Here is a 20,250-nt window from a genome sequence, read left to right on the forward strand (position 1 = left end):
GAGGACCTTGTCACCTTGGAAAGTAGAGGCTCTAGAGAGGGACACGTTGAGATAGGCGGTGCTGCTTTGAAACACACAGAATACCCCCCACAACCCCTTGGGCTCTCAGCAGAATGAGTTTCCCTTGCCAGGCAGCACAGAGACCCTTGCACCCCCTCCCAGGATAAGAGAGGTTGGATCTCACGTTGTGGAATTATGATGATTCCATCATGAATCTGTGGTTGGGTTGGGGTGCAGGCCAGGGACCTGCATCTACAAGTTGGACCAGGTTAGGTTCCTGGTGACCTGTTAAGGGTTCTAAATTCAGTCTGAGTCCTGGTTGGATGTCCTGGTCCTAGGTTCCTGGTCTTGGTGTTGAGTCTAGGACCCTGGTCTGCTGCTGGTGGTCCAAGACCTGGTCTGGGCTCTGCCCCCAATTTCAGGGTTTAGGATCATGATAGTGGTCTAGGGTCTGGGGTTGGTATGAAGGTTGGGGGTCAGTAACCAGGATGAGAGATGGACCCTTGATCAGAGTTTGAGATGATGGTCCAAAATATAGATGTGGGGTCCTGTTGGGGATCTGGGGTCTGCGGTCAGGGTCCGGGTCTGGGTGTGAAGGTGGGGGGGCAGGGTAGTGGTCCAAGGTCAGGGTCAGAGCCTGAGGTCTCGGTGTGGGGCCGGGGTCCTCTTTGGAGGCTGGGATCCCCATGCTATCCAGGTCTGGTGTCAGTCATGGGCTGCGTCAAGGTCAGGGAGTCAGGGGTTAGAGTCGGGGTCCGAGACCCAAGCCCCGGGGGCGTCCTGGGCCAGGGCCGTGGTCAGCTGCGGAGTCCGGGATCCCAGGCGCGACGGGAGAGGGGGCAGGTCTGGGTCCAGCGTTTCTTCGGTTGTGCCCCGGCCTGGGGTCCGGGTGGCGGCCGCGCCGCGGCCGGGGTCCGGGGGTGCAGCCCGCGCGGCCTCCAGGGGGCGCCGCCCGCCGCCCGCCCGGCCCCTCGCGGGCTCGCTGGCGCTGTGCGCGGCAGGCGGGGCCGGAGGCGGCGGCGGCTCCGGGGCGCGGGCGGCGGCGGCGGCGGCCCGACTGCAGTCCCGGCGGGAGCGGAGCGAGCCGGGGCCGGGCCCGAGCCGGCGCCATGGGGCGGCGCCGCCTGTGAGCGCGGCGAGCGGAGCCGCGGGCGCCAAGCGCACCGGGCGGCGGCGGCGCCCGAGGCCGACGGAGCGGCCGGGCCGGGCGGGCCGAGCGCGCCGAGCCGAGCGGAGCGGAGCAGCGGAGCCGAGCGGCGGGAGAGGCCGCCGCCGCCGCCAAGATGGCGGACCTGGAGGCGGTGCTGGCCGACGTGAGCTACCTGATGGCCATGGAGAAGAGCAAGGCCACGCCGGCCGCGCGCGCCAGCAAGAAGATCCTGCTGCCCGAGCCCAGGTGAGGCGGCCCCGGCGCCCGACCCCGCGCCCGCGCCCGCGCCCCGCGCACCAGAGCCCCGAGCGCCCGGCGGGGCTCCCCAGCCCCAGCGGCCCCCGACCGGCTCGGGGCCCCTGCCCCGCTCGGCCTCTGCCCTCGCCCGCTGGAGCCCCGTGCCCCGCACCCTCCGGGCAGCCCCTGGGCCCCTCCGCCCACCACCCCCCTGGCCTGACTGGCACCCATCCTCTTGCCCTCATGCCAGCTCATCTCCCCTTGGGGTTCCTCTGCCTCCACTCAGCCCCTTCTGGTCGACACTTGTGTGAGGTTTGGGGGAGACAAAAGTCTTCCCCACCGCCTGGTCGGTCACTGGCTTGGGGTGGGGTTTGAGAGTGCTTTGGGGGTCGGGGTGATGGGGAGCAGGGTGTGGTGTGCACCCCATCCCAGGGGAGGAGACACCCACTGCCCCTTTCCCCTTACCCCCCTCCTCTGGTGGGCCCTGCGTATGGTGCCCTGCAGTGCTGTTGGCTGGGGGGTACCCCAGCACCCCTGCAGCAGCTGGACGGGGCTGCCACTTCTCGGTGAGACAACTGATGTCATTGCACCTGGTACCAAAGTTTAAACTGTGTGTGCAGGATGTAAGCGCAGAAGTGTACAGGATAGAGCCGAGAGCCGGGGCCTGCCCAGCATTTTATGGCTTCTGGAGTATTTTCCCATTGTTTGAGCCTCACGGACACCCGTGGGCAGGTAGGACAGGTGTGGTTTTGGCCCCGTGGAACAGGTGGGGAAGCTGAAACCCCAGAGGCGAGTGGCCTTCCCGGTGTCACAGGTAATCCAGGGTGTTGCCTGGTCATCAGATCAGGGCTTCCGGCTTCTAGTTCCACATTTCTGCCACCACTCTGGCCTGAGCCGGCGCCTGGCAGTTCTGCATCTATGAGAGCCATTTGGCCACTACCATTCCTTGTGTCACCTGGCAAGGCCAGTCCCAGCAACTCCTCCATACCTGCCTGAGAGGTGGCATGCTGGTTACAGCCAGCCCAGGAGCCTGGGCCTGTCCTTGCTGTCATGGTGTTATCAGGTGACGTTGGGCAAGTCCCTTCTTGTTTCTGGGCCTCGGTTTTCTCATCTGTGAAATGTGGATGGTGTGAAATAAGGCTGTGTGACTGCAGCATCCCGAGTCTTTGAAGCAGGGTCCAAAGCTGCACGGGTGCCGTGCTGTCGTCTCCAGCGTCTTCCTCAGGGCCCTGTTCACTGGGTTTCGGATTGACTGAACACCAGGCCTGGGAGAGGAAAATTGGTCTGCAGTTTGAAAAGGCCGTTAGGGCCCTTTTTTTCTAGACATTTGCAATCAGATTTCTCAAAACAGGAACCAGACTTACTGTCAGCTAGGGGCTGTCCAGGGAGCAGTGACAGTTAGAACAAAAATGAGTTCAGAAATGACAAAGCCACGAGGGAGGAAACGGGAGAGTCAGCCTCTGGGGCTTGCAACGGCTCCCCTTGGTTGCTGAGACCTTGAGACCCTCCTGCAGGTTGGAGTTCTGCAAAGGGTGAGGCGGGGCCTTCTCTGGAACTCTCTGCCTTTGGGTAATCTCTCCCCAGAATGCATTGCTCTTGATGGGGCCCCACCTTGGGCTGGCTCTGCAGGTGTTAGAACCCAGAGAAATGAAACGTTCCCAGTCCCCTTTACCATCTGTGGTAGTGATAGTGGTGATAGGAATAATGGTGGGAATTATAATAATTTATTATTTATTTTGACATCTGTCATCTCAGTTGATCCAAAAACCAACCTGTGAAGTTGGCAAGGCCACGCCTTGTGTGTAGTAGCTGCACAAGAACTGTCAGCACCATGATGCCTGAAACTAGGTTGGCTGTGAGTTTTAGGGGAACAGCAGGAGGCCAAGAGCCAGGTGTCATGGGTTCTTGTGTAGGGTCACCATCTGGCAGCACAGTGTTGGGCACGTTGCCCACATCTGTAGGCTCTAAGAGTGACCACGGGTCAGCCGAGGCCGGGGAAGGACCAGAGCTGCTCCTAGGAGGCCAGGCCTCCTGCATTAGAGCAAACACCAGCCTTTGCTTTATGCTTCCCACGCCCAGTGGGCTGGATGCCTCCTGCCCTGGAAGGTTATTATGACTGTATCTTTGCCTGGCATTTCCCAGTTTGCAAAGTGCTTTTTACTCCACTTGATTCTTTTCATAACTGTGGGAAGCAGGCACAGCAGGTGGAATTCTCCCATTTAATAGCTGAGGCAACTAAGGCTCACAGAGAGGAGACTAGGTTACAGGGGTAAGCTGGAATCTGAACTCAGGTCCCTGGACTCCCATGTGTTCTTCCCGGCTATAGTTCCTTCCTCTGCACACCCCTCTGCAGCTCTGCTCTCACCCCATCCATGTTTTGTGGAATGTGCCAGCTAGCACCCCTTCTCCAGGGAGCTGTGGGGCTGGGGAGGTGGCCTAGAAACAGCAGGGCAGCCCCCAGCACTGTCAGCTGTCCTGGTTCACTAGGCCCAGACCCTCCCCATTGGCTGCTCTGGCAAAGCTAGTGCCTAGAGGAGGCAGCTCCACATCTGGGGTAATGTTTCCTCGCCTACAGGTCAGAGTCCAGGAGAAAGGCTGTGGTTTGTCAATGATAAGGTACCATTGGAGTTGCTCCCACATTCGGGTGGTCTGCGGCTGGTGCCCAGGTTGTGGCTTGACTGGGCGCTGGGTGTGTCATCACAGCTCTGACTTCTCAGGGTTGGGGAACGGGAGCTGTTGGGCACAGGGCCAGCTTGAGTTGGCACAGGGACCTCCCCTCTGTCACCCTGTAGGATCTGAGAAAACAGCCCCGTTTCTCCACCTTCTCATGGAAGGAAACAGCATGGTGTAGCTGGAAGACAGGAGGAGGCTCAGCTTCTAATCCACAACACCAGCTCATGCGGGACCCAGGCACGGCCCTTATCCTGGCTGAGCCTGCCTCAGTTTCCACCTCAGTAAAACGAGGAGGCTGCCCCCCTCACTGATGACCTTTCGGGCTGGTGGTCTGTGCCTCTCCCCAAAGGAGCTGCTGTCTCCCTTTCCAGCAGCGGCAGCAGTCCTGTAATTACTGTCATTTGCTTAATATGACCATGGAGGCCTTGTGTAATTAATCTCTGGGCTCCTGCCTGAGGAGCCTGGCTCAGGCAGTCCCAGGAGGTGCCCCTGCCCTCCCTGGTGACAGTGGCAGCCCCAGCAGCAGATTGTCAAAGCCGGGTGCCTCTTGCAGCCTCCCATTTTCTCGGCTCTTTCCTGGTCCCTCCCCCCCTGTGGATTTCCTTCTTCCTGCCCTCTCCCGGCTTCCCTGTCTCCCAGACCCACCACTCTTCCTCTGCTGCTTCTTCGTTCCTGTTAACTCTTAGCCTCCAGAACTTCCTGCCCTTGACTTGTGGGGGGATGGGGTGCAGAGGGAGGTTTTCTCCCCTCCCCCCCCACTTCTTCATCAGCCTTTATTCGTTATCCAGAACTTTCCACTCCAGTAGCAGCATTCTCCCTCCTCCTGCCCCTGAAAACAAGCCCATCTTCTCTGCAGTCGCTCCCTCCAGGCCTTGAACCCAGCAATGGGTCTCCAGGCTCCCTTTTCCCATCTGTTCTCCTTTCCTGAGCACTGGGTTTCACATTTTTGCCGTGAATTTGCTCGCTTGCCCATTAACCGAGGAATCTGAGGGAATGTGAGCGTCCCAGGCTGGAATCCATGCAGGGGATTCTGGGCTCTGTCAACCCAGGAATAACGTATCCTATTAATGCACGGTCAATTCCCAGTAGTAAAATCCCGGTGACATCGGATGTCGGCACACTCCGCAGCCAGCGTTTCCTCCCACCCGGGCAGGCGCCCAGGTCAGCTTTGCAGAGGGGCTGAGTGCTTGGGGTCGGGGTTCAGGCTGCCTGCACATGGCCGGTGCTCCTGCCTTGGACCAAACAGAAGTCATGAGCCCAACAGAGTCCTTGGGGAATGCACAGCCTCCATCCCACCTGCCCCTCCTTCCTGTGACCCTCCATCCCCACGCTCCTGTGGCCCCGAGGGACCGTGTCCTCCGCTCATCGCAGAAGACGGGATTACAGTCAGGTTGTTGCTAAGCTGTTTCAAACAGGAGACACTAAACCTGAGGTGCTGGGCAGCAGCTTTTTCTAGAACAATAGCCTGCCTTCCGTGCTTCTGCTTACCGCGAGGGGTAGCGTCTGTGCAGGCCGAAGAGCAAGGGTTCAGAGTGGGCTTCCTGGTGTAACTTGTGAGCAGCTCTGTTCTCTGAGGGGCCAGTTCTCTGACTCTGGAGCCATCCTGGGTTCGTGGAGGGGTCAGCCCCCTCCTGGGACCCTTGGGGTGCGGAGCCCCGGAAGTTTGTTCTTGCTGCGTTCTGACGTAATGGCAGTGGATGCAGGGTGTGGTACTTGTGTCACAGTCGTGTAGACACTGTGACATGTGACAAGGCCGCCAGAGTTCCTCTTCCCACACATCCCTTAGGGAGCCACTTTGTGGCCACCATGCCCTCGGGAACCTGGGTTGCTGTGACATTCGTGGTGGGCTGTGACATTATGTGTGTGGTGCTCAGTGGGTGTCATCTTCTCTCCCCCAGCCATGGCTTGCTCCACAGTTGGCTGCTTCGGTTGGTCTTTCCCAATTGGTATGTGCCCCATCCTCAAGCTCTGAGGACATTGTCAGCCCCAGGGAGAGTCATTGAGAAATATTAATAAGAAGCCCCAGGGGACTTCCTCCTACCACTGCCACTGTGGTGCCAGGTTTCCTGGAAATGCCACAGAGGAGTGCCCGAGCCTCCGCTCCGCTGTCTTGTTAGCTGTCACCTCCCAGAGCATGGCAGTTCCAGCATGGCTGCACCAGACTTGCCAGTCCCTGGCCCCCGTGCCAGCTTGTATTATCCTGGGATTTCAAAGCCCTGTCATCCATGTCACACAGGGGCACAAGAATCATGGTCCTTAGCCTGCTAGATGCCAGCCAGAGTTGCCCCCAGCCTCAGCCTGGTGGGCTCCCAGGGGAGATGCTGCTTGCAGCCACTGGCATGGGATGGAGGGGAAGGCTGCCGGGTCACAAGCCAGGGTCCCCTGGGACCCTGTACCCTACTCTTCCATAAAGGCTAAGGGGAAGCTCCCTCCTGGTGGGAGGCTCTTTCTCAGGGAGGTTGGATGTTTTCTTGCCACTAACGCCGTGTGGGACTCTGGGTCAGTGGCTCCGCTTCTTTTAGCCTTGATTTCCTCACTGTCAAATCAGTGTGCTTGTCTGTGACCCCTGCAGTCCCTCCCAGTCCACATAGGCTATCATGTGTGACCCTGAGTAGTCACTGATGAGGGCCCAGACCAGCCCGCCAGGCCACTGCGCCACAGAGCGAGGGCCTTTGCTTTTCCTGTGAACCACGTGGTGCTAGAAGGTACCGGAAGTTCTCACCCCCTCCCTGCCTACTGTCCTGTCACCCCAACCCCTACTCTAGGCTGAGAGGGAGGAAATGCCCCCACACACTGTGTCAGGCTGGGCCTGTTCCTCAGAGCAGCTGGAGCTGGTGTGAACAGCCCTGGCTGCAGGTGGCAGTGCCAGGTAGCCAGATCCGGCAGCTCCCTGCCATGGTAGGGCGGGCCTCCTGCTGAGGGGCCCCCCGATACTTTGGCAGGGCAGGTATTGGGCTCTGCCTGAATCCCCCAGGCTGAGCAGCATGAGTGCGTGAGGCTGGTCAGACTGCACTCCTGGGTCCGCCCTGGCCAGGAGGCCCCCTGGCCACAGACCCCTCTCCAAGAACATGGCAGGTGTGGGACACAGACCCAAACAAGACTGTAGCTTATGGTCACAGTCTAGAAGGAGGCGCAGGTGTAGGATCCCAGCAGGTGGGGTCCCTCTAGGAGGGGGACATGAGCTGATAGCCCTCACAGCAAGGCTGGCATCTTGGAAGAGTTCTGTGTCCTCTCAGGCTTTTTATTTTTATTTATTTTTTATATTTTTAATGATTTTTAGAGAGAAAAAGGGAAGGAGAGAGCGAAAGACACACACACACACACACACACACACACACTCTCATGGGCTGCCTCCCGCACGCCCCCCTGCTGGGGATTGATCCTGCGTGTGCCTTGACTAGGAAGCAGCCTGCAACCTCTCAGTGCAGGGGATGACTCTCAGCCGAGAGCCACACCGGCCAGGGCCTCGCAGGCTTTTTAAATGGCCAGCGCTGTGGTGACAGTTCAGAATTTTGTTGACATCCTCATTTTACAAATGAGGAAACTGGACGTTTCAAGTTGGTGACTTGGCCTGGCCTCTGGGGAGGGAAGTGGGGAGAGCCATTTGAGGCCCAGACCTGGGCACCCCTCGACTGGGAGCCTTAAGTTCTTCTGGCAAGGAAGATGCAGGCACTTGGCTCTCTTGACCACCCGGAGTTGATGTGGGAGCCATGTGCTTCTGCATATTGGGGTTGTTGACTTGGGCTGGAGCAGAAACGCTGCTCTGGGCTCCCCACCACTCCAGACTCCGCCAGTATCAGGGAGCGGGTGTTGGAGACAAAGGTGACCCAGCCCAGGAGGCCATCACCACCTCCTGTGCCAGCCTGTACTTGCCACCCTGGTGGGAGTGTCCCCTGTGACACGTTTTTCTAACCTGGCAGCTCCTTCGGCTGCCAGCCCAGTGGGAATGGACAGGAAACCCTATGCTTTGGGGGCCTTCCCTTCAAGGGCTCTGCCCGAGTCTGACCTTGTGTTTGGTTGGGGGGGAGTGTTTATTTTATTTAGAAAACATTTTTTTCTTTTTAAGGAAGAAAGTGAAGTGTGTGGGCTGGGAAGCATGCTGCGGCCTCCCATGCAGGCTTGTGGGGGGCGGGGTCTGGCTGCCAGGCAGCGCAGAGCCGATCCACTTTCTGCTGTCCCTGGGCTGAGATGACAGCAGAGCCACCCAGTAAGGAGGGCTCTGCTGTCTGCAGCCTTTCCTCTCTGGTGGGCAGGCCCTCTTAGAGAGTGTGATTCCTGGTGGGGACCTTGGGGTGTCCAGTTCTTCGCTGCTTTGCAGGGCCACTGAGTCACGTGGCGGGACAGCTCCCTGGCTCCCTGTGGGCCTTCCCACTGCAGCTCCTTTGCTGAGCTGGTGCCAGTCTTGCTGGTTCCCAGGAAGCAAGTTTGGGGCTCAGGAGGGCTTCCCAGTGACTATTGCAGGGGCCATGGTGGGGTCATCTAGACAGGCTGGGGTCATTTTGCCTGCCATCTGCATTACCTGTTTGGACATTCCACCTGAGCACACCTGCCCACTGTCTCACTGTCCACCCCAAGGGGGATGACGTTTGGGGATATGTTTTCTCTCTATAGCTTCTTCCCATCCCCTTCCACAGGGCTGGGATGCAGATGCAGAGCCCAGGGCCGAGCCAAGGGCTGGTGAGAACCCTGCCTTCCTGGCCCCTCTCACGGGAGAAATCTAGGCACTTGGCCCTTGCAGTGTTCCGGGGCTCATGCCCCTTACTCCTGGCTGCCTGGTCTCACCACCCTGTGAGCCTTTGCTGCCTTGGACTGGGCTCTTCCCCCTGTGCTCGGCCTCAGCACCCCCAACCCAACTGTCCCAGGGTCTGAACAGGAGGTTCCAAGCTCTGCGTGCTCCCGTGTTCTCTTGTGTGGCTTTTTCTTGTGTGACTTGAACATGAGCAAAGGCCTAGGAAGGCTGGGGCCTGGGCTCCCACCCAGACCATCTCCGAAGGAAAATGCTGAGTGGAAAAGGGTAGGAGTCCCCTTCCTTCGAGCCCAGGAGGAGGCTGGGCAGGGTCCACAGGCGCACTGGCCTGCCTTCCAGCTGGCCTTGTCAGCGCTCTGTCCATTCCAGCCTTCTCCTCACCCTGTTTCTTTCCCGCCTTCCCGGCCCAGTGTTGTCAGATACTTGGGCTTCCTCCAGTGGGTGTCCCCAGTGGCGTCTGTCTGCTCACCCCCTGCCTGGACCCCCTGCCGTCACTCCTCGCCCCATGGCTCCTTGCTCATTGGCCCAGCCTTCCCCAGCCTGTCCTCAGCCCACTCACCTGCCCTGGGCTTCACCACCTGCTGACATCCTGTTTGCGCTTGAGGAACCCACTAAAGTTCCGCCTTCTCCACACAGCCTCTCCCGAAGGCCCAGAACATTCTTACCTCCCCGAGTCTCCTCCATCTGACTGGGCCCCACTCAGGCTTTGTCACACTCTGTCTAATGTCATAGAACCAGGACTTGTGCCCTGGGAGGGCCTACCTGGAGGACAGGGGTGCAGGATACCTTGCCCCCCAGTAGGTGATGTACAGCAGGCCCCTGTGGCCAGGGCCCCATGCTGGGCTCTAAGGGATGCAGGGAGGCAGGGAGGTGAGGGCACAGCCTGGACTTTCCCATCCAAGTCCTTACCAGCTGCAGTCTCTTCATTGGTGGCCTGTGGGTGGCCCCACATATCCTAAGGGTCACTTGAGCCTTGCATGGCCTTAGGTGTGACTGCCCAGCATGGCCCTCAGTACAGGCAGCTAAGAGTGTTGCTCAGGATCCTGGGCTAGTGAGGGCCAGATGTGACCACAGCTGGCCGTCATGACAGGCAGGCCTGCAGGGCAGGGAGCAAGTAGCCCAGGAAAGGGGAGGAGGGGACAGAAAGGTGTGTCTGAGGCATGAAATATAGTCCAGTGTCTCTTTTTTTGGACAGTGCTTAGTGTTGGGGGATGAGACAAATGGGCGGGAGCATGGGGTTGGGCTTCCGTGTCAGAGTGGCCACCCCCTCCCCCGCTGCAACCCAGGGGCAGGTATTAGGAACGTGGGAACTGAGGCTTAGCCTTTTTTTAAAACTATTTTTAAAAATTGAGATCTAATTCAAGTAACATAAATTTATCATTTTAACCCTGGCCAGTGTCGCTCAGTTGGTTGGGCATCCTCCCATGCACCTAAAGGTTGCTGGTTCGATTCCTGTCAGGGCACATGCCCGGGTTGCAAGCTCAATCCCTGGTCGGGGGCGTGCAGGAGGCAGCTGATCAATGTTGCACTCTCCCATCTATGTTTCTCTCCCTCTCCCTTCCTCTCTCTCTAAAAATAAATAAAAGTATTTAAAAAATAAAATTTATTGCCCTGGCCGGTGTGGCTCAGTGGTTAGAGCATCAGCCTGCCCATCGAAGGGTCTGGGGTTTGATTCCCAGTCAAGGCCATGTATGTGGGTTGCAGGTTCGATCTCCAGCCTCGGTTGGGGTGGGTGCGGGAGGCAGCCAATCTGTGTGTCTCTCTCTCATACCCATTAGCAGCCACTCCCCGTTCCTTCCCCAGCCCTTGGCACCCACTAATCTGCTTCCTGTCTCCATAGGTTTGCCCATTTTGGACATTTCATATAAATGGGATCATATAACGTGACCTTTTATGACTTATGTTTTTCACTTAGTGGAGTGCTTTCCAGGTCCATCGTATTGTAGCCTACGGGTATATCACTGCCTCGGCGCGTCTCTGCCGAGCGGCGCATGCTCCATCCTCCGGATAGGCCACAGTTTGGTTATCCATCGTCTGCTGCTGGGCGAGGCCTGACTTTTGAGGTTTGGCCAAGTCCCCAAAGCCAGCACAAAGCAGTGCTGGGACCAGACTTCTCAGCAGCCACCTGCTGGAAACCCTAGCTTTGGGGACAGAGCCTTATGGAGCAGGCATAGGCTTTCCCAGGTCCCTCTGATGTGACCTTTCTAGAGGGAGCAGTGACACCCACCATCAGTGGCCTCTGGCTCTGGATTCTGGGAGAGGAGGCAACCGCCTTCCAGGAGAGCAGGGCCAGAAAAGGGCCAGGAGGCCTGATAGATGTCACGGGGCTCCAGATGACCATGGTCTCTATCTTTCAGCATCCGCAGTGTCATGCAGAAGTACCTGGAGGACCGGGGCGAGGTGACCTTTGAGAAGATCTTCTCCCAGAAACTGGGTGAGTACAGTGGGGACTCCATCAGCCCCAAAGATTGGAGTGTGGGGGCAGGAGGACCCTGAGGCTGGCTCCCAGGAGGTTTGGCTTCCGATCCATGGGGGCAGGACAGCCAGTGAGCCCTTGGGTGACAGCAAGGCTGTGACCCGCTGTGCCTCCTAGCCCCTGGCTGTCGGCCCAGGGAGCCCTGTGAAGGGGTGGGGGCCCAGCAGTCTTCCAGGGCCACCGGGGAAGTTCCTCCTTTGGGGTTTTTGTTTTTGAGAGTTGCAGCTTCCCCTTGGCGCAGGCACAGCTGCTCTGGGCCGTTGGTAGAACTGACAGGAAGGGGCGGGGCTCTTCCTGTGGCGCCTGCCTCGCTGTGGTCTGCCCACCCCCTCCCCCATAGGCCCTCTTTGTGAGCAACCTGCTTCAGCCTGGTCCTCTGTTCCTCCTCCAGTGCCAGTTGTCTAGAATGGGGACCTGGCCCTAGGGCACGGTTGGGGTGGATCTCAGGGAAGCAGCTCCAGCCACACACAGCTCTGATTTGGCTTCTGGAGAACAGGCTCTCAGCTCCGAAAAGGGAGTAGCCTGGCCTGGTGGGAGCAGGCTTTGGAGGTCAGGCTCGAGGGAGCCAGTGTGTAAGGAAACACACAGCTTGGGTCCCCTGACTGTGCTGTGTGACCTTGGGCACATAGCTGTACCTCTCTCAGCCTGCTGGTGTCCTCACCTGGGACCTGCTACTCAGGAGCCTGTCGGAGGGCTGGAAGAGGATGCCAGTGAAAGCCCCTTGTCCACTGGAAAGCCCTGTCCCGAGTTACTCAAAGGCACAGTATTGAAGGGCCAGGCCTCTCTATCAGAAGTGATGGCCTTGCGCACTGGCAGAGGTGCCCAGGCCATGGAGACAGTGCCACCAGAGAGGCATAGAAAACTCCCCGGCACAAGCTGGCCACCCAGGTTGGGCTGGAGGGTGGAGGGACCACCCGTACTTCTCTGCCCTCCAAGGCTGCTCTTAGGCCAGGCCTCAGGCCCCCACTCCCTGGGAGGGGCGAGACCTGGCCACAGCCCATCTCACCTCTTCCCTTCCCCAGTGGCCCATGCCCTCAAGGCCCTACTCCCCAACCTGTCCTTCTCAGGACCTGCCACTGGGTAGATGAACCCTGAGTTCTCATACCTGCCACATAACCCCTGCCTGACAGACCTCCCTGAGCCTCAGTTTCCCCAGTTGGACCTCACCTTCCTGTGGGCCTGTGTCTCAGGGCCTCTGTGAGACTCAGCCAGATGGTGGAGGGGGTTATAAGGTCTAGGGAGAGGGGGATGGCCCCCTCAGAGGCCGCCTTCCTTCCCCGTGCTATGGCTCTGGCCTGGCCCAGGTGACTCACTGCACCTGCGGGGCCCACCTGGTGGGGGTGTCACCCTCTAGGAGGAGGTGCAAGTCCCAGACTGCATTGAGACGGCAGGAGGCCCAGGTGCCAGAGCCAGCCCCCGGCCTCTGCCTCACCAAGGTGCCCATCACTTTCCGGCCGCCATCTGAGGAAGCAGGCCCCAAATCTAAGAATCTTCAGTTGGCAGCAGCCTTCGAGGCCATCTTGCCCAGCCCCTGCCTGGGGCAGAGACCACCTCTGTTGCCTCCTTGCCCAGTTCTGCCCAGGGAGCCCCAAGCGCACACCATCCTCTGTGATGGGAAGGCCTCCGAGGTGGCATGGCTCAGGGTGACCCAACCCTTGCTTTCAGGGTACCTGCTCTTCCGAGACTTCTGCCTGAAACACCTGGAGGAGGCCAAGCCCTTGGTGGAGTTCTACGAGGAGGTGAGGCCAGCCCTTGCTCTGCCTGGAGTAGGGGGATGAAGTTGGGCTGCTTTTGTTGAATCTACAAGATGCTTGGCGTTAGTGCCCCTAGGCCCTGCTGGGCCAAAGGTTACCCTGGGGATCTGTCCTCTAGATCAAGAAATACGAGAAGCTGGAGACAGAGGAGGAGCGCCTGACCTGTAGCCGGGAGATCTTCGACACCTACATCATGAAGGAGCTGCTGGCCTGCTCGCACGTGAGTGCCTGGACCTGCATGCCAGCCCAGAGCTACCTGGGCACCGGGAAGGGATGGAAGGACCCTGTGGAGAGTTCACAGCCATCTGTGTCTTCCCCAGCCCTTCTCGAAAAGTGCCATTGAGCACGTCCAGGGCCATCTGGTGAAGAGGCAGGTGCCTCCGGATCTCTTCCAGGTATGTGCTGACCTTACTCCTCCCCTGCCTCCTGGCCCAGCTGGGGCCACCTTGGGCCCAGGTTAGGGAACCTGATCAGCTCCTGCTCTGGCACAGTCACAAACCTCTGCCTTCCTCCCTTAGCCGTACATTGAGGAGATTTGTCAGAACCTCCGAGGGGACGTGTTCCAGAAATTCATTGAGAGGTAAGAGTGGGGTGCATGCAGGAGAGCAGGGGGAGGGAGAGGCCGTCCTGAGAAGGAGTGTGGATGGCGTGGAGAGAAGCCAGCCTGCTTTAGCCCCCAGGCAGGGGGGGTGCCTGGGTCCATCTACACTCCAGTGCAGAGACTCCTGAGAGGTGAGGCAGGCCAGGTCATCACCTGCTCCACACTCCTAGCCTACCCTTCTCAGCACCAGGCCTGTCCCAGGTGCTTCTCCAGGGACCACAGGACCACCTGTGAGCCTTTCCCTCCCATGGACTGTCTAGCACCTTGCTGGGCCTTCTAGGCCGAGAAACATTGGGTGGTGGTAGGGGCAAACACAAGAGGACACATTGCCCCAACCCCCTGCCCTCATGGCCAGAGCCCACCTGATGGGTGGAAACTGTAGGTAAATTTCAGCTTGATGTAAGGAACAGCTTTCATAAGGTCCCAGCTCCCCAGCCATGGAGTGGGGGCCTCACAGGGAGGGAGTGCCTTGTCACTGGAGGTATGCAAGTAGGGATGAGATGAGCATTGTCAATGATAAGGTAGCAGGAAGTCAAGTCAGGCTGGAGGACCTCCTTTCTAACCTATCTGATTGCAGCAGGGACCCAAACATAGGTGGCCAAGCCCCACCTGGGCTGGTGTTCTGGGTAGGGGCCCAGCTTGGAATGGCCCTGTTCCTGCGCAGTTCCAGACCCCGGGGAATGGCAGTGGGGTGGGGCAAGCTCACCCCCGGCATCATGCCATTTACTTTCTGCAGCTTATCTGAGCTCGGTTTCTTCTCTTACAGTGATAAATTCACACGATTTTGCCAGTGGAAGAATGTGGAGCTCAACATCCATGTGAGTGGGCTGGGTGGGTGTGGGAGCTGGCCCCTGGGCTTAGCCAGGGCTGGGAGGTATAGTGGTTGTGGGATCAGTGCCAGGTTCCCCATGGGCTGGCTCCCTAAAGCAGGTAAGCATGTGGTGAGGGTGTGCAATGACCCCAGTTGTTGCTGCCCCCACAGCTGACCATGAATGACTTCAGTGTGCACCGCATCATTGGTCGAGGGGGCTTCGGCGAGGTCTATGGGTGCCGGAAGGCTGACACGGGCAAGATGTGAGCTCCTGCAAGGGAAGGGAGGGCCCCTGGGGGTGCCCTGAGGCATGGGTGTCCATGGGCGAGCTAGGGGCATCAGGGCCCCAGGAGCCAGATGGCAGGGTCCTGAATGAACAGGTCTCTGCAAAGGGGTATGTGCTCGCTCTTCGCTTCTCTCTCTCTCCCCATTCTTTGCTTGTCTGTTACACTCCTCAGCCCTGAGCCCCCAACTTAGCACTTTCTCTTGCCCTCTCTGTGTCATAAGCTTGTTGTGGTGTCCAAAATTCCCCCAAAGAGCCCTGAGGACTCCCTACCCTGACCCTGGGCCCCAAAGCAGCCCTGGGCTCTGACTGCAGTGCCTCTGGGCTGACTCACTGACCCTTCCCCCCCAAGGTATGCCATGAAGTGTCTGGACAAGAAACGCATCAAGATGAAACAGGGGGAGACCCTGGCCCTGAACGAGCGCATCATGCTGTCCCTCGTCAGCACTGGGGTGAGCCGGGTGGCCAGGTGGGCTGGCCACCAGAGCAGCCTTTGGCTCCGGGACCTCTGGGCAGCCTCTGCTGACTTCCTGTCCCGTCCCCTCCCAGGACTGCCCGTTTATCGTCTGCATGTCGTACGCATTCCACACGCCGGACAAACTCAGCTTCATCCTAGATCTCATGAACGGTGAGTGTGTGCCTGGCCCCAGGTGGAGCAAGGGGCTGGGGTGGGGCACCGGGGCAGGGAACTGATCACTGCCTACCTCAGGTGGGGACCTGCACTATCACCTGTCCCAGCATGGGGTCTTTTCCGAAGCGGACATGCGCTTCTACGCAGCCGAGATCATCCTGGGCCTGGAGCACATGCACAATCGCTTTGTCGTCTACAGGGACCTGAAGGTGAGCCGCCGCCTGTCCCTCCTCTGGGTGCACCTGGCCCAGCAGGGCGTGGGAATAGCAAGCCCCGGACAGGGCCGGCCAGCTCCTCCCCACTGCGCCCTCCCACCCACCGAGCCATTTACTAGATTCACATTGTGGTTGAGGGGAGGAGGTGAAGACCCTGCCCAGGGCCTGGTCCTTGGACATGCGTAACCCTCTAGAGTGAAGGCAGCGACCCAGCTGGCATCTTGCCTGGCTGGCCCTGTCCTGAGCTGCCCAGGGGAGCTCACTGGGATTCCTCCACAGCCGGCCAACATCCTGCTGGACGAGCACGGCCACGTGCGCATCTCAGACCTGGGCCTGGCCTGCGACTTCTCCAAGAAGAAGCCCCACGCCAGCGTGTGAGTGCCCAGCCCGCACCCTCCTTCCCAAACCCTCTGCTAGACGTGCTCAATGTCTCTTTGCTTCCACAGGGGCACCCATGGGTACATGGCTCCCGAGGTGCTGCAGAAGGGAGTGGCCTACGACAGCAGTGCCGACTGGTTCTCCCTGGGCTGCATGCTCTTCAAGCTGCTGCGGGGGTGAGTGGTCGTCTCACTCAGGCGGCGAGACCAGACAGAGCGGCTCTTCCCTGGTCCAGGGAGGAGGCTGGGAGGAGCCCACAGCTGCCTGGTTGTTAGGAATGGCACCGTCCCTGGCTTTGGACAAAGATCATTGATGCTGTCTGCCTTAGTTTCCCCATTCCTGTCCTGTGACCTTGGCCTTTAACCTCTCTTGCCCAGGCATAGTCCCTTCCGGCAGCATAAGACCAAAGACAAGCATGAGATTGACCGGATGACATTGACAATGGTGAGTGTGTGGTTCCAGCCCAGGGGTGCTGGATGGAGTCCATGGGGGGCCACAGGGGGGCTGGAGTCTCCCATGGGTATCAGTGTCACAGACTCTCAGTCTTACCAGCAACGATGTCAGGTGGCTCATCCCCACTTTGGCCTCCTGCCCTGTGGACTCTCCTTCCCTATATTGTCAGAGCAAACATGGCTGCTGGGCGTGAGTTAGGAAGCTGGGCCCGTTTCTCCCTCTGCTGGGAGCCAGGGGCTCTTCCTCGGCCCCTGCTAACATCTCACCCTTCCTTCCTGAAGGCTGTGGAGCTGCCCGACTCCTTCTCCCCCGAGCTCCGTTCCTTGCTGGAGGGGCTATTGCAGAGGGATGTCCACAGGAGACTGGGCTGCCTGGGCCGAGGGTGAGTGCTGGGGACCAGGGCCACTGTCCCAGGCCTTGCCTCCCAGCCAGGCGCTGGGCACTCAGTCGTGCTGTGGTGTCCAGGCCTCTGCAGTGGGCTGCTGGGCCAGCCTGCTTGGGCGTCTGCCTGTGTCCCCCTGAGGACAAGGGCTGTGTCCGTTACTGGAACCAGCCTCCTTTGAGGAACTCACAGGTTGGGGCACAGCCAGCTCTGTGTCCAGATCCTCAGGGTTGCAGCTGCTGGAGCTGGCTGGGGACTGGCTTCCGGAGGAGCCCTTGTAACAAAGATGGTGATGATAATGATGATAACAGCAGCTTTTTATGTTTATTAAACATTTACTAAGTGCCAGGCACGATGTTGCAAGATTCATAATATTAAAACTTAAAGCAGCCCTACGGTGTGGGAACTGCTGCTCTCCCCACAATAGAGATGAGGAAACAGGCTCAGGTTTAAGGAACTTGCCCAAGGTCACAGAGCCAGAAAGTGGCTGAACCAGGAGTTAGCTGGGGCCACCTGCCCCACGCCAACATAGCCCTGGCCCAGATGACCCCCCCTCTCCCCACAGGGCCCAGGAGGTGAAGGAGAGCCCCTTCTTCCACTCCCTAGACTGGCAGATGGTCTTCTTGCAGAAGGTAAGAGTGGGGGCCAGGGCTGGCAGAGTGCTGTGCTGTCTCTGCCCCATGCTGATGCCCAGCCCCTGTTCTGCCGCAGTACCCTCCCCCGCTGATCCCCCCACGAGGGGAGGTGAATGCAGCTGACGCCTTCGACATCGGCTCCTTTGATGAGGAAGACACAAAAGGAATCAAGGTACTGGGCCTTGCCGGGCCTTGCACCTGAGCCCTCAGCCCAGCCCTGGGGCTTCCCCATCCTTCCTCTGCCCCTAGAAGACCCTTTCGCCAGCCCTGGGCCCCGGGCTCCTCCTCCCCAATGTCTCTAGGGGTAGACCAGATCACCCTGCCTGGGTCCCTGGGGCTGGGCAGACCTGTGGTGATGGATGTCCCTGCCCTGTCCCCATGGTGCAGTTGCTGGACAGCGACCAGGAGCTCTACCGCAACTTCCCCCTCACCATCTCTGAGCGGTGGCAGCAGGAGGTGGCAGAGACTGTCTTCGACACCATCAACGCTGAGACAGATCGGCTGGAGACCCGCAAGAAAACCAAAAACAAGCAGCTGGGCCATGAGGAAGGTGAGGGCCTATGGCTGCCGTGTATGCCCACTGCCCACTTTAGAGATGAGAAACAGGCTTGGGTTTCAGGAACCCAGCCAAGGTCACGGCCAGGAAGCCGCCGAACCAGGATTCGAACAGGGACAGGGCCTCTCTCTCCCTCTCTCATGCAGACTACGCCCTGGGCAAAGACTGCATCATGCACGGCTACATGTCCAAGATGGGCAACCCCTTCCTGACCCAGTGGCAGCGGCGGTACTTCTACCTGTTCCCCAACAGGCTCGAGTGGCGGGGCGAGGGCGAGGCCCCGGTAAGGATTGGGGCTGGGGGCCAGGGGGCAGAGGCTGTAGCTGGCTGGGCCTGTCCTGCGCCCTCACTGTCCCTGCCCATCCCTCCCTGCTCTGCAGCAGAGCCTGCTAACCATGGAGGAGATCCAGTCGGTGGAGGAGACGCAGATCAAGGAGCGAAAGTGCCTCCTTCTCAAGATCCGCGGTGGTAAACAGTTTGTCCTGCAGTGTGATGTGAGTACAGGTGTGGGGGCCCAGCAGGCGGGGGCAGCGTGGGGACAGGGTGACCTTCGGGGCACCCAGGCCCCCCCTGACCGACCCCCTGCCATATGCAGAGTGACCCGGAGCTGGTGCAGTGGAAGAAAGAGCTGCGCGACGCTTACCGAGAGGCCCAGCAGCTGGTGCAGCGGGTGCCCAAGATGAAGAACAAGGCCCGCTCGCCCGTGGTGGAGCTGAGCAAGGTGCCGCTGGTGCAGCGTGGCAGTGCCAACGGCCTCTGACCCCCCACCCGCCCGCCTTTTATAAACCTCTAATTTATTTTGTCGGATTTTTATTATTTGTTTTCCCGCAAAGCGGAAAAGGTTTTATTTTGTAATTATTGTGATTTCCTGTGGCCCCAGCCCCCAGGGAGGGGCCCGCTTGCCTTGGCTCCTGCTGCCACCAACCCAGCCACTGTCCAGCCACCCTCAGCCCTGACGCCCCAGGGGTCGCCCACTCCCAGTGTCTTCCTGTGGGGGGGAGAGCAGCAGCCCCCAGCAGCCCCCTACCCCTTCCTGGGGATAGTGCCACCTCAGGCTCCGGGGGCTGTGCTCTGTGCCCACGGCTCAGCTGGGTGGCTGGGCATCCTCCGCCCCCGGGGAGGCTGAGGCACAGGAATACTACCTGAACTTTTCCACATTGGCCCCTCCTGCAACAGGTACATAGCCCTGCACTGTCCTGCCTCCAGCCAGTTGGTGGAGGAGGAGCCCATTATTTCCCTGACCCCAGGGCCGCCCACAGTGACTTGGACTCTTGCTCCCTCACTCGGGAGGAGTCCCTGCGTCACTGGCTGCCTCCATTCTCACCTTCCCTGGACACTGGGGCTTGGCCAGGAGGGTGGCGCTGGCAGCAGGTGCTGCTGCTGTCACTGCAGCCCCGCTCTTCCTCGCGTTCTAAGCTCCCAGGCTCAAGGATCACCAAAAGGCAACTACGGGTTGTACCATGCTGGCCTAGCCTGGCCCTGAAGTCCCCCTGACCCCGGACTGGGCGAGGCCTTGTCTGCCCAGGACCACAAGGGCCAGCCTGGGTGGGCTGGGCAGCACAGCAGGAGGGGCCAGTTGGGCCAGCCCTTGCCACCCCAGGCCGGTCAATGTGCACCCCGGGCTGTCCAGCCCCAGCCCCATGTCCCGTCAGTGCCACTACCCACAGGGTGCCACCTCGCCCGCCGCATGCCCCCTCGTGCCAGTCGCGCTGCCGTGTGTGGTGTCGCGCCTTCTCCCCCAGGGGCTGGGTTGGCTCACCCTCCCCTCCCATCTGCTCACTCCCTGGGGCGTTTCTTTGCCGATTTTTGAATGTGATTTTAAAGTGGAAAAATGAGACTATGCGTTTTTATAAAAAAATAGTGCCTGACTTTGGCTGTGTCAGACTCTTTTGTGCCCAATGATCATTTTCAGCCACCTTTGGGCTGGGGCATGAGGGGAGAGGGTCGTGGTGGTGCCAGGTCCCCTCTACCATGGCAGGTATCCAGGGCCAGCCTGCCCAGGCCCAAGCTCTCTCCAGGGCGGGGCAGGAGGTTCCCATTCCCCCCTCCCACCCTAGGGAAGCAGAGGGGGTCTTCTGCCTACTGCCCAGGGTAGCAGGAGGAGGTACCTGAATTTTGGTGCATGGTATTACGTTTGGACTGACTGAGCACCCCAGCTTGCCAGGCACAGTGCTGAGGACACTGTCATGGACAGACAAGCACCTCTGCTCTTGGGGCCACAGTGAGCCTTTGGGCCCTTGGCCCTCTCTGGTTTTGGCCTCCCCTCTG

General features: G+C 59.6%; 1 protein-coding gene across 1 annotated transcript; it reads left to right on the forward strand.

The window, feature by feature from the left end:
• Nucleotides 1–1,199: 1,199 nt before the first annotated feature.
• Nucleotides 1,200–19,850, forward strand: GRK2 (G protein-coupled receptor kinase 2). Its single transcript, XM_081155737.1, has 21 exons — nucleotides 1,200–1,396; nucleotides 11,165–11,241; nucleotides 12,949–13,022; nucleotides 13,156–13,257; nucleotides 13,358–13,432; nucleotides 13,556–13,617; nucleotides 14,405–14,456; nucleotides 14,621–14,712; nucleotides 15,085–15,184; nucleotides 15,282–15,360; nucleotides 15,442–15,572; nucleotides 15,858–15,952; nucleotides 16,025–16,132; nucleotides 16,334–16,400; nucleotides 16,691–16,791; nucleotides 17,357–17,423; nucleotides 17,503–17,598; nucleotides 17,814–17,976; nucleotides 18,129–18,265; nucleotides 18,363–18,476; nucleotides 18,578–19,850. Exons 1-21 carry the CDS (start codon nucleotides 1,284–1,286, stop codon nucleotides 18,740–18,742), a joined length of 2,070 nt encoding a protein of 689 aa, XP_081011863.1. The 5' UTR covers nucleotides 1,200–1,283; the 3' UTR covers nucleotides 18,743–19,850.
• Nucleotides 19,851–20,250: the final 400 nt, after the last annotated feature.

Source organism: Miniopterus schreibersii (genome assembly GCF_964146895.1).
Source record: "Miniopterus schreibersii genome assembly, chromosome: 12".
Lineage (NCBI taxonomy): Eukaryota > Metazoa > Chordata > Mammalia > Chiroptera > Miniopteridae > Miniopterus > Miniopterus schreibersii.

Bases quoted from the DNA above. Each gene is read 5' to 3' on its own strand.
- GRK2 (XM_081155737.1), top strand. From the start codon at position 1,284: ATGGCGGACCTGGAGGCGGTGCTGGCCGACGTGAGCTACCTGATGGCC. The intron at 15,953-16,024 runs GTGAGTGCCCAG...TTGCTTCCACAG, and splicing joins AAGAAGCCCCACGCCAGCGT to GGGCACCCATGGGTACATGG. The intron at 16,401-16,690 runs GTGAGTGTGTGG...TCCTTCCTGAAG, and splicing joins ACCGGATGACATTGACAATG to GCTGTGGAGCTGCCCGACTC.